The 13,009-nt window shown below is 35.5% G+C and overlaps 2 protein-coding genes across 2 annotated transcripts; one reads left to right on the top strand and one right to left on the bottom strand.

The window, feature by feature from the left end:
- Window positions 1-153: 153 nt before the first annotated feature.
- LOC141713735 (glucan endo-1,3-beta-glucosidase 8-like) lies at window positions 154-2,515 on the top strand. The gene is made up of 2 exons (XM_074517298.1): window positions 154-792; window positions 1,266-2,515. Exons 1-2 carry the CDS (start codon window positions 440-442, stop codon window positions 2,365-2,367), a joined length of 1,455 nt encoding a protein of 484 aa, XP_074373399.1. The 5' UTR covers window positions 154-439; the 3' UTR covers window positions 2,368-2,515.
- Window positions 2,516-3,169: 654 nt separating this feature from the next.
- On the bottom strand, window positions 3,170-6,861 carry LOC141711186 (TATA-box-binding protein-like). The gene is made up of 10 exons (XM_074513612.1): window positions 6,840-6,861; window positions 6,648-6,750; window positions 6,021-6,108; window positions 5,659-5,730; window positions 4,325-4,375; window positions 4,068-4,112; window positions 3,884-3,976; window positions 3,690-3,791; window positions 3,529-3,605; window positions 3,170-3,410 (listed from the first exon to the last, which is right to left on the bottom strand). Coding segments are annotated over exons 2-10 (618 nt in total). The 5' UTR covers window positions 6,737-6,750; window positions 6,840-6,861; the 3' UTR covers window positions 3,170-3,409.
- Between the last annotated feature and the right edge of the window lie 6,148 nt (window positions 6,862-13,009).

Raw genomic sequence — 13,009 nt, 5'->3', positions numbered from 1 at the left:
CCTCCACTCATCAGTATATTATTAGTCGGTACTCGGTAAATTCATCTTTTTCAAAAAAGTTGGACTGGGCCTACTGGGCCCCTGCAGTGTTCTGTTCTCACTATCCTCCTCCACTAATCGCCATGAATTAAACTCTTTAACTCACGTATTAACCAAGATCTCGACCATTAAACAATACAATACTCTTCACCTTGTATAAATGGTCAGGAAAAAATCTGTAATAGATATTTTATACACCCCGCCTAGTTTCACAATCCTCAAATTCAATCTTCCCCACTATCACTTTAATTTTATTCCATCTTTTGCTACAAAACAACTACTAGCTACTACTCTCTTTCTCTTGAAACTTTGATATCCATCTTTTTTATCGAATAAAGCCTAAAATATTTATTCATATTCCGCCCTTTTTATTAGAGTTGTTGTTGTTAGAATCTAAAGGATGTCAAGAGGGCATGTATGGATTACTATCATCATGATCATCTACTTGTTGATTTTGAGTAAAAAGGAGGTTATTATAAGTGTACATGGTATAGGTGTGAACTGGGGTACTATGGCCAGTCATGAATTACCAGCAAAAGTGGTAGTTAAGATGTTGAAAGACAATGGAATCAACAAAGTTAAGCTCTTTGATACTGATGACAATACCATGAACGCTCTTGTTGCCTCCGATATCGAGGTCATGGTTGCGATTCCTAATGATCAGCTTGCTGCCATGAACACTTACAAACGAGCTAAACAATGGGTCCAGCGTAATGTTACTCGTTACAATTACAACGGTGGTGTTAACATCAAGTAAGTCCAAGCTTCTCTTTTTTTTTAGTTTTGTTATAAAATTTCTTGTCATTTGGTTAGGATATCAAATTTAAATGAGCCTCTGTCTCTAAGGTTGACATTCTTGGAATTTAGATGTGTTCTTTTGATCAATCCTCATACGTATAATAAACCTTTTCCTGGTATGACCAAATCTGTTGGTCCAGGATCTGATTATTTGTTGCATGCCTAAATTCATTGAAACGTTTGATGTAACCCCTGCAAGCAGGGCGGATCCAGAAATATATTTTTAGGAAGACACTGAGCAAATTTTGGGAAGATACTCTTATGGTTTTGCATTTTTATGGGGGCACTTTCATATATTTTCAAAAAAATTAATGGTGAAAAAAATGTAAAATTTGATTTTAAGAGGGACACGTGTCCCATGGTGCATCTTACTAGATACGCCCCCGGCTAAAGTGTACTTGTAATTCATCTCTAGATCTTCTTTACAGGTATGTGGCAGTTGGCAATGAACCTTTCTTGACATCCTACAATAACTCATTTCTAGATACTACATTCCCAGCACTTCGAAACATCCAAAATGCCCTTAATGAAGCTGGGTTAGATTATATTAAAGCAACTGTTCCTCTTAATGCTGATGTCTACAATTCACCCGATGTTAATAATCCGGTCCCTTCTGCTGGAAGGTTTAGGCAGGACATACTTGGCGAAATGACCCAAATTGTCCAATTCCTAGCACAGAACAAGGCCCCTTTTACTGTTAACATTTATCCTTTCCTTAGTCTTTACGGCAATGACAACTTCCCCATTGACTATGCCTTCTTTGATGGAGTTAGCAGTCCTATTGTTGATAATGGGATCGCCTACCAAAACGTCTTTGACGCAAATTTTGACACTCTGGTCTCTGCCTTGAAAGCTGCCGGATATGCTGACATGGCAATTATCGTAGGCGAGGTTGGCTGGCCCACCGACGGTGACAAGAATGCTAATATGAACAATGCATACCGATTCTACAATGGCCTTTTACCAAAGCTTGGAACTAATAAAGGCACACCTCTTCGACCTGGATTTGTAGAAGTCTACTTGTTTGGACTAATTGATGAAGATATCAAGAGCATAGCTCCTGGTAACTTTGAGCGTCACTGGGGAATTTTTAAGTATGACGGACAACCAAAATTTGGAATGGATTTTTCGGGAAAAGGACAGAACAAGCTTGTCGTTCCTGCACAAAATGTGCAGTATCTACCAAAAAGATGGTGCGTGTTCAATCCAAATGCTAAAGATTTGAGTAAACTTGCTGAGAATATCAATTATGCCTGCACATTTTCTGATTGTACGACCCTTGGTTACGGGTCATCTTGTAATGGCTTGGATGCTTATGGAAATGCATCATACGCATTTAATGCCTACTTTCAGGTACAGAATCAAGGGAATTTGAGCTGCAATTTTCAAGGTTTGGCTGCTGTGACTACACAGAATTTATCACAAGGCCAATGCAGTTTTCCGATTCAGATATTGTTATCACGGTCTTCTGGAAGTCGCCCGTTTCTGGTGGCTTTGCTATTCTTATCCGTCTTCACATTTTTTATGTAAATCTCTTTTTTGGTAGGATAACACAGACATTTATATTCACATAATATTTTAGATATGGTAGCTTTTCGAAACTACATCTACATGTACACGGTTGCTCAAATTTTATGCAACAATAGTGTTTGCTCAAATGTAATTATCTTACTATCAACTTCTTACGGTCTAGAGAACTTAAAGAAGCTTATATCCTCGTACTTACAACACTTTTACCTAAACTGATCTTCTTTTACTAAATTGTCCGGAGATTTACCACTAATGTAAATATAAGATACATATTCAGCAAAAAGAACAAAAATATAGGACACTTATCGAAAGAAGGGCAAGCAAGAGCAAGTAATAAGTTGCGGAATTAGCTCTTTCGAGATGACGAAACAATATAACCAAGGCAATCTACTAATATATATATACTGTACAGACTAGTTGTCCCAGTAAAACTAAGAACATGGTAGGGCAAATAATATTTTTATCAACATAAAAAAAACACATTTCAATTAGCAAAAAAAAGACATTTCGAATGAACTAAAGGGATGATTTGCCATTTGTAGCTCAAAACTAACCAGCATGACATGCAACTTCAGATTAAGTTCAGGGCTTGTACTCTTTAACCAGACACATTGGGGAGTAAGTTACTCGGAAAATGACAAAAACTTATGATCCAACAAACAACACCGCACTGTAAATAAGTGACTCGGTAAATCACAATGAATTATCATCCAACATATTAAAATCTTAAACCGAAAACAAACACATGAAATTAACAATAAAATCTTGTTAATCGAACTAATATACCATAAACAATGGCCCCCAAAATTTAAATGCTTTTCCACTTGTATATAGATTGTCTATTTAACTGTATCACATAAAAAACCAAAACCATATGTCTTAATTATTCAGAATCATTAATCATTACATAAAAAAAACTCTAACCCAGCCATGTCAATTCTTATAGCCGTCTTATTAGAGCCCGGGTACATGCAGTTGAAAGCTCTTCAGTATCAAGCTGATATATCAAGTTGATTCTTCATCAGGCACAAATCTGCACAAGTCTGCAAACACAGGCAACTGAAAATGTAATAAGACTCCAAGCACAAACACACATTACATAATAAGAAAGATAGTTGCACTTCCATTAAGAAAATAACAAGAAAGAAATATATTGCATACCACTGCTGCGAATTCCTCCTGAACTCTGTAAGAACAGGGTATATATTCTCAAATGCTGTATAAGTTTCTTCTCTCACCTGTGCATGAGCCATTCGAAAGACTGTAAGCCTTTAAAGGTAATAAAAAGTTTATAAGTAAATGTTTATGGCAGCCTGCATCACCTTTGCTCCGGTAATTACAATTTTTCCTGATACAAAGATGAGGAGGACAATCTTGGGTTGTCTCATCCGATATATTAGACCAGGAAACAATTCTGGTTCATACTGCAAACACATAAACACAATTAGCACTAAAAATTGCAGCATCTATTTTTAATTTCCATGGTTAAGAAAGCCAGACAACAGCTTAGACATACACTTGAAAAGGCACCATGGGAATATGCTAAACCTTCAAGTCTGATGGGAAATTTCACATCACAAGAACCAACAATGTTTTGTATCTTAAAGTCCTGGCATATCAATGGAACATAATATTAAAAGCCATTAAGATAACAATAAGTTTCTAAAATGGATACTATAATTGTCCAAGAGAAGGGATACCTTGAATTTGGCAGAAAATCCAAGCTTTTGAACAATTCGTGCATACTGGACATCAAATATAAATGTTATATGAACATCTCGCAAGTATTTATTTACTAAGTCTTGGCTGTTAAAAATCACATATATAACAAAGATTCTCATTATTGGGTGTTAAAGACTTTAACAGACCAAACCCGATAAATGTCCCATAGTAACTCAAGTTCTAAGACCATAGTAACAAGCAGATATAAAATCAAAATTCATGATAAATTGCCGACCTTCCTTGCGGCCAATTTTGACTGTTGTTCACTCTTTGCTCCCGTACAAACCTGGACACAACATGAGGACTATATCACGAGGGAAGTTATAAATAGTTAAAATTTATAATAAATATAAGAATCAGGGCAAATGCACAACCCACATATAATATAATATAACCAAATAAGCTAAAGGTGGCAAGTGAAGGATGAAGGCCAGGTATATAACCATTTTTCAGATTGGGGTAATAGGAATACCGATATTATCGTATGTCACCGACATTTACAATTTGAATACGCATTTTCTAAAGGGGTACTGATGTTATGCATTTTGGAATAGGGTATCTTGAATTTTTTTATTTCTATTTAAATATTTAAAAGGATACGCATTTGTGAAAGGAGTATCCCATATGGAATAACCATTTGACAGATGCGCATTCTAAAAAAAATAATGCATCGCATATAAAGGGATACCCACTTAATGGTATACCCATTTGGCAGATGCTTATACTTAAAAAATTGATACATCTTATATATGTTAAATATATGATCCTATTGGGGCCTTCCTCTAATACCTTAAGGTTTTAGATGAGCTGGTTACTCAACATGGTATCAGAGCTTAGGCTGGCGGGAGAACTAAGGTTCGATTCCCAGCCACCCCCAACATTCAACATGGTATCAGAGCTTAGGCTGGCGGGAGAACTAAGGTTCGATTCCCAGCCACCCCCAATATTCTCACAATTTATTGTGGACACTAAAGGCAATTAATACCCCAAAGATGGGTGCTGGTGTTCCACTCTTCGACCCATAAATGGGCTTTCGAGTGAGGGGAGTGTTAAATATATGATCCTATTGGGGCCTTCCTCTAATACCTTAAGGTTTTAGATGAGCTGGTTACTCAACAATATAAACGGAATACTTATTTTGTAAATGCGTATCCCAATCATCAAAACTAGCCGGTAGATAAGGAAATTGTTATTTTTGTCAATTTTATTTAAAAAATTGTTATTATTGTCCCGTTTTGTATAAGTGTATCCCAATCATTTAAATCAGAACATACTTACGGAAATTTTTATTATTCTCAATCTTAGTTAAAACAATTATTATTCCTCTCATTCTTGTACAAGTAAAATGACCAACTTTTTACATTACAACGTATAGATTAAATTGGCCATGCCAGTATGCCGTGATAATTACAAGAAATTTGGCTAAAGATTTACAAACAGCGCTGCAGTAAGATTGTTAAGCCTTATATAACTTAAATCAACAGAAAGACACATGTAAAAGTTAAGCATCTGCTGTTTGATAAAAATAAATTATAGGAGTTGAGGAACGAAACTGTCAACAAAACTCACCATTTTCCCCGAAGCAAATATAAGTGCTGTTGTCTTTGGATCCCTGATTCGCATGATTACAGCAGCAAAACGCTGTGTAATCATTAAAAAAGCATGATCAACAAAGCTAAACATTTAGTTAGCAATAACTTGTAATGGTTCTCAAACATTCAAGTGCAAGAATGAGTTTTGCAAATAAATGATTTGTGAAATTTTAATTAAAAAATGACCTACACAGCTAACTATCATTAGCCAAGGTATACAACTGAAACAAAACAAGTCTTTCATTTCCTAGACCACAATTATCCTATAGTCTGGCTTCTTTTCTTCCTCTTCCATCAAAGAAAGCTGAAGTAAAGTGATATTATGATGAAGATTCGTACCTTGGGGTTATATTCAGCATTTCTTGCTTGCAATGCGATGGCTTTCAAATCTAACTTGCAATCCAAGTTGACAGTTGATACTACATTCCTGTTAGTAGAAAATTAGTGGTGATCAAAATTTATAATTCAGCCTAATTTTATACTCCTGTAACTTTAGCATTAACCCCATAATCAAAGTGTGAGAGTTAAAAAATCATCACAAGCCACAAAAACACAGATGTTGTAGAAGCTGTAATAATTATATAATTCATAACTATAACTTATTCCTAAAATGTAAACAGGAGTAGCCTAGGGCGGGAAAGGTTCGCGGTGTTTATTAGGATGCTAGCAACAAATGAGGCAAAGAAAAAAGGGGAAATGGAGGGATAAACTTTTAAATAAGTCTTGTGTGAAACAACGTGGCAGCTTATAGGTGAATTAAGGCATCATTTGTTTACATACAAGAGAATAATTAGGTATAATTAGAAAGAAATGTAAAAGCAGGCACATGTGTACGTTAACATTATTATCAAGTAAATAATATGAAGGTAGTAAAATTGGCATCGAAGGGAAGTGTAAAATAATGAAATCTGTAACACAGTAAAATCGAGAAAAGGGGTGAAAATGAAGGGGAGGGGGGATGCATACTGAAGAGTGGGTACAATTCCAGAGGGGTGCTTGGAGAGATCAACTGCCTGGCACTGGCTACCACCACCACCACCACCCTGTTCCGCCATGTGTAGAGTTGTATCTGCACAAAACAAGTAGTAGTATTAGTATATGATTTGATTGATAAATAAACCCTAATTTATGTATCGAAAATGTTATAAGTTAACTAACCGTAGGAATTTGTAAAATTGTTAGGGGGGAAGGAGGGAGAGAGGACAAATCCCTACCCCTTATATATAGGTATATGTATGCCCCCACACACGCCTTTCTCTTTGGGCTGAATCTGGGCCGCAGAAAACATTGGACCCAGTATTATTTCAAAACATTGGACCCATCCAAGATCTTAGCCCGGTACCCTTCTTTTTGTTAGAAATGATTTTTACATGCATAAATTGAGTAGTTTTTCACCGTTTATCATTTAATTGAAATTGGGATAAATACTGATATGTCTATAAGAAAAAAGATAAATTCGAGTGATATGTGACTTCTGCTAGAAATATAATTAAAATATAAATTTAGACCTAGCAAATAAATAAGTCTCAAAAAAAGTTATTAGTTATCATCAATTATATCATTTACTAGAATTCGTAGATATTTAACAAAAGACAATTTATCAGTCTTCCAAAATACTATACAAAATCAGTCGAGCAATTTGCTCCAAGATTTTAAGTAACATTGTAACACACTAGAAAGTGAAAAACTAATATGATACTGTAAATCAGAGGTACATCCCAATATCCAAGATCCCAAGTACTAAATACTAATTAGATAAACTCAAAGCACACAAATCTAAATTGAAGCCACAGAAATCTAATACAAGATGTCTAGAAATTTCCTGAAAAATTAAGATAAAAACAATATAGCAAGTCAACACATATTCACAAAAGCTGTAGATAAATTTAAACATATAAGTTGAAAAATATCCATACAATAGTTGACTGATTTTCAGATATTTTTTCTCCCTAAATAATGTGGAATTTGCATTTATTCAACTATAAAAGCCTACCCAAGCACATTCAACCGTAAGTTACTAACCAAGCATATTCGACCGTAAGTTCCTAACCAGACACATTCAACCGTAATTTCCTAACCATGCACATTCAACCGTAAGTTCGATTCATTTAAGTGTGAGCAACATCATTAATATCTCTTGCACGCAAATAAATCACCACTCAATTTGGTTAACTTACTAAGAGAAGACACTGAAGGTGCTTCACAAAGTCATTCCCCGGGAAGAAGGTACCGGTAATTTTGCGACCCGATGCTAAGGTGTTTCAAAACTTAAATAATGGGCAAATTCAACATGCAAAATGATCAGATATATTTCATAAAAAACTGAATCAAATGTAAACGGATACATAAAAATGAGGCAAAGAAATACTGAAAATATTAAAAATCCAATAGTTGTTGTTAAAAAAAATGATAACAAAAACGAAGTAGATCGAAATTATAGGCCTTTGGGAGCTTTCCACTTTTAAGTTAGACAAAAAATAGAAAATGGCGGTAAAAAGTACTTTGATCCAAATCCACAGTGCAACAGTGGTAACCATTTCCTTGTCTATTCATTCATTCCAAGTTTGAACATATCATTATGAAATAATTTTTTGACACCATAAAAACATATAAATAAAACTTTGCGAGAATCCCAAATCTAGCACAACATCATCAAGATTATGATCAAGTCTTGTTTTTTTACAATAACAAAGATCATAATAAGTTTAAACATGAATAAAAAAATCCAAAAACTCTCATAAATTTTCAATCAAATAATTAGACTGCAAGAATATAAAATATTGTTATGAATTGAAAACTAGGTCATATTTGTTACTAGGGTTCATGAGCTTCGAGACTCAATTTGACTGCTCTCGTATTTCGTGACTCGATCTGCCTTCACAAGATGCCTACGTACTTTGTTGTTTGCCAAATATCAAGTCAAAAAACTTAGTTCTGATTTGTGGGGGGAGACCCCTTATATAGGCATATGATGCCTTATAATTAGGTTAGGGTTTGAAGACTTGGTGGACAAGTCTCAGATTTAGAGTGGACTTTGGAGTCCTAAAAAGTAGGAAATTGATTCCTTATCTTATAAGGCCTCTCAGATGCTGATCCACAAGGATTCATATCCCTTTTAGGACTATTGTTAGGTCACACACACTGTAGAGGGGGGTGAATACAGTGTATAATACAATCAAATCGAACTTTAATATATTAAGTAACAAAAAACAAACTTTATTGAAACAATAAACTCTGTTACAGTATGGAACTGTTACCTCTCAGTGATGAACAAGTATCACGAGAGCTGCTAGGGTTACAATAAATAATCTTCTCGAATATGATAACACTTATAGTGTAAACCCTATGTCTGTGTTTATATATTACACAGTTACAAGATAATCGCTAATTGATATGGAATATAATTCTGCTTCCTAAAATATATCAATCAGATATCTTTTCTTCCAAGTATTCCATTCTTCACGGAACTCCTTCTTCATGCATATCTCTTCTTATGTTTATCTTGATCTTCTTTCCTTTAATCAGCTACTGTCCTTATCTGATCGTCCTTCAGCACTTAAGTTCCGATATCTAACTTCTGATGATTATCTCCTGATAATATAAGTACTGATATCCTTTAAGTCCTGACTTCCAGTATAAGTACTGATCAACAGTTAAGTACTGATTTGTCCTGTTAAGTAAGATCTGAAATCTAAACATAAATCATATTAGCCATGACATTATCAAATATATCTAACAATCTCCCCCAACTTGTAAATTAGCATAATATACAAGTTTAACAGATATTTGATGATGTCAAAAACATTAAGTACAAATGCATGAGAATTAGACTAGATAACTACAACTTACAGTCCTTAAAGCTTTACCAATATTCAACTTCTGATAACAACTTCAGTCTGTACAAATATCAGAATTTAAGCAGTTGTAGATCTTCGACTTGGCTTCATTATCTGATCTCTCTGATGTCAGGAGTTGTTCTGAGATAGTTCTTCAACAAACATTTCTCAGCATATCTGAGTTCATCAATCATTCTCCTTTTAACATCTTTAAGCTCTACAGTATCTTCACCAGTTTGAAAGATTGCAGCTCTGAGATCATTGATCTTTGCTTTTCTCAACTCCTGATCTAGTCTTATGACATAGGCTTTGTCAGACTCCAGATTGAATTCAAGTCCCTTAATACCAAGATATGTTCTGATCTGTGCAGTATTAGGCTTCATATCAACAATATCACCATTGTGATCTCTGTACTTTGGAACATATGTGCTGTCAGACTTAACAGAATAAAGCCTTTTATGTCTCTTAATCTGTTCTTTTAAGTAGTTTGCAGCAGTTCCTGTTATTCTGTCATCCACTTGAAGTAAGAAAAGTACATGCTCCAATTCTTCAAAATACTTCAATGGAATGGCATTTTGTCTTATATGATAAACCCTAAAATCTGTCATGAAATACAATATGATGTATTCTTTCAAGTAGGTATGGTAAACGATCTATACAGATTCCAGTTGATTCAATCTCTCAGGAGTTGCTCCAATGCCTGGTTCACTCAAGGAAGTTGGATCATTTGTAGTGTTATGTACTCTTCTTTCATCAACACTTCCCAATCCAGTTTTATCTCTTGCTTCCTTTCCAGTAACTACTCTTGCTTCAAAACCACTTGCAGTAGTCTTCAAAGGTTGAGTCTGTTTTGCTTTAGTGAATCCTGGTGAGAGTGTCTTTGGTCTATCTTCTGATATCAAGTTAACTTGAGCTATGTCAGAGGTTACTTGCTTCTTCTGAATATCAGAACTTACAATTTCTTGACTCTGAACAACTTGAGCCATGTCAGAGGTTGTTTTAAGAACTTTTCTTGAAGTCAGAGCAAGATTATCCTTTTCATCAGTAATTTCTTCATCCTCAGGAGGCACATAAACCTTGATAGGTTCACCAACCTTTTCTTTACCCTTGGATCTTGGATCTATCTGCGGTTGTGATCTAGCCAATGTTGCTTCAGTATGTGTCCTTTCTTTGATTACAATGCCTTTGAGTTTTGGAAGTGGCTCTTTACCAGAAGCTTCAGATTTAGATGTGACTTTCTCTGATTTAAGCCTGGCTTCTTCTTTCATTAAACTCTCCAAGTCCATTCCTGGATTTTCCTAAAGAAATAACTATCTTGACATTTCCTCATCAAGATCCAAAAGTTCATCGGAACTTATCCTTTTACCAATAGAAGAAATTAATCTTTTCCCAGTATCAGAACTTGTCCTGTGACTAGCTTGTCTTGATGTGAATCCTCTACCTTGACTATGACCTCTACCCATTCCAGAGTTTCCTTGATCATCTTTTTCATTATCCTTTCCTGTCAGTGTCTTGTCAGCCTTGCATTTGGACTTAATTACTTTCTCCCCCTTTTTGGCATCAGCGGGTAGTAGAAGAGAGATAAGCAATTCCACTGAGGTTTGGATTTCAGTTAGTTGTGATTGTTGAGAAGCTTGATTTTTCAGAATTTCATCAATCTGAGCTTGTTGATGATCTTGAGTCTTCTCAATATAAGCAATCCTGTCAATGGTAGGTTGGAAGAACTTTTTCTTATCAATTTTCCAAACTTGTTCCTGTTTGATAAAGTTCTCCTGAATCTTGTGTAGCTCTGCATTAGTAGTTGAAAAATGAGTTTGATTGATAATAGCATACCCTATGTGCTGACTTTGAATTGGGATAGCATCAAAATTCGAACATTTATTCCCAAAAGCTTTGGTGATGCAGTCGAAGAAGAAGCTCCATTCTCTTCTGATATGAGCCCGTTTCAACTGCCCAAGTTTTGCCAAACTCCGTTCATACCCCAAATTTGCCATTAACTCCTGAAGAGCTGATTCTTCTGGAATTGAAAAAGTACAACCTTCTGGGAGATATAGAGCTTTGTGTATTATACCAGGAGTGACTGCATAAGATGAATCACCCACTTCGAAAACAATACTGGGAGTGCCATGTTTACCACCATCATCAAAGTGCCCAGTCCGCCAAAACATCAGAACTTGTTGACTCGAAAAGACTGAAGGTTGGGTTAATGCATACCCAATCTCACTGTGTGCAAGAAGATCTTGCACAAAATGCAATTCAGATGGAACTTCAGCATGATCAAGAATTGCAGCATAGTTGTTTGGAACAAACTTAGCTCCATCAATAATTAAATCCTTAGGTGCCATGTGAAAAATTGAGATTTAAAAGTGCCTGTTAGGTGTTTGATAAAATGTCTGTATGAAAAACCAACGTGAGAGAAAGAGAGAGTAAAAGCAAGTAGAGAGAAAAAGTATGAAGGAAATAAAAGATTAAAGAAATCATTTCTCTGTCGTACTTATACTCCAAAAAAAAATGTTACCGTTGGACACCTGTCAGACATGCAGTAATAACGGATAGTTACTGGGCGCGAGAAAACAGTGCCCACTTGCCTGTTTTCAAGGAAAAAACCGTTCCATTTACCCAGATATTCCATTAATCAAGGTGAAATAGTTTTAATTCAAAATTGAAACCGTTCCCACTGATTTAATTATTTTTCACTGCATCATTAATATTCTGAAAAGAAATCAAGTGACCTAAGCTACTAAACCTAACATCAACAGCCTTAGTCCTAGCTAAGAAGCCTGACAAAGCTGATGATGAAGAAAAATAGGAAGAAGACGAGATTAAATCATTTCTTCTTCTTCCTACTCTCGACAAATAGAATGGCGAGTCGGATGATACGCTCTTGCTGGCGGAGAGCTTCCAGCCTTTCCTCCTCCAATCGCTCCAGATGGCGATGGTAGTCCATATAGAAGAACAGGAGTTGGGTCAGTACCTCCCGTGGGATAGAGTCCCATATCTCCTCGGGAATGGCCGTGACGTGCCATTCCTGCTGCCAATCGGCACAGCTTAGCTCCATATTGAAGTTTTGGTAGTTCAAAAATATGTTGTATCTGACCATTGTGTTTTTGAAAGAAAAAGTATGAAGGTAAGTTTGTGAGAAAGAATTTGATGGGAAGGCTGATGTGAAGAGGCTGTTTATATAGGCAAGAGAATGCCAGGAGACGTAAAAGTATTTAATGCTGACAGGTAGAATTAATTCTACCTCGTTTCCCCTGACTTTGAAAAAGAATAACATTCATTGGAAAGAGAAAATATGGTTGAATGCGCACAAGACACAAGTAAAAGTTGACTGTTCAAGTACGAGTACCATTAATCCTAACCATAGTGACTATTAATCTTCCACTTCACATGTTCTAGTTTGTACTGAGACTGTTATCAAATTTTATCCACAAATAAGTCAAGTAAAGAATTTAGACTATAATATCAGAACTTAGACTTATTTCAGAACTT

This window comes from Apium graveolens, chromosome 3 (assembly GCF_009905375.1).
Source record: "Apium graveolens cultivar Ventura chromosome 3, ASM990537v1, whole genome shotgun sequence".
NCBI lineage: Eukaryota > Viridiplantae > Streptophyta > Magnoliopsida > Apiales > Apiaceae > Apium > Apium graveolens.
This window is presented reverse-complemented; position numbering and strand designations above follow the sequence as displayed.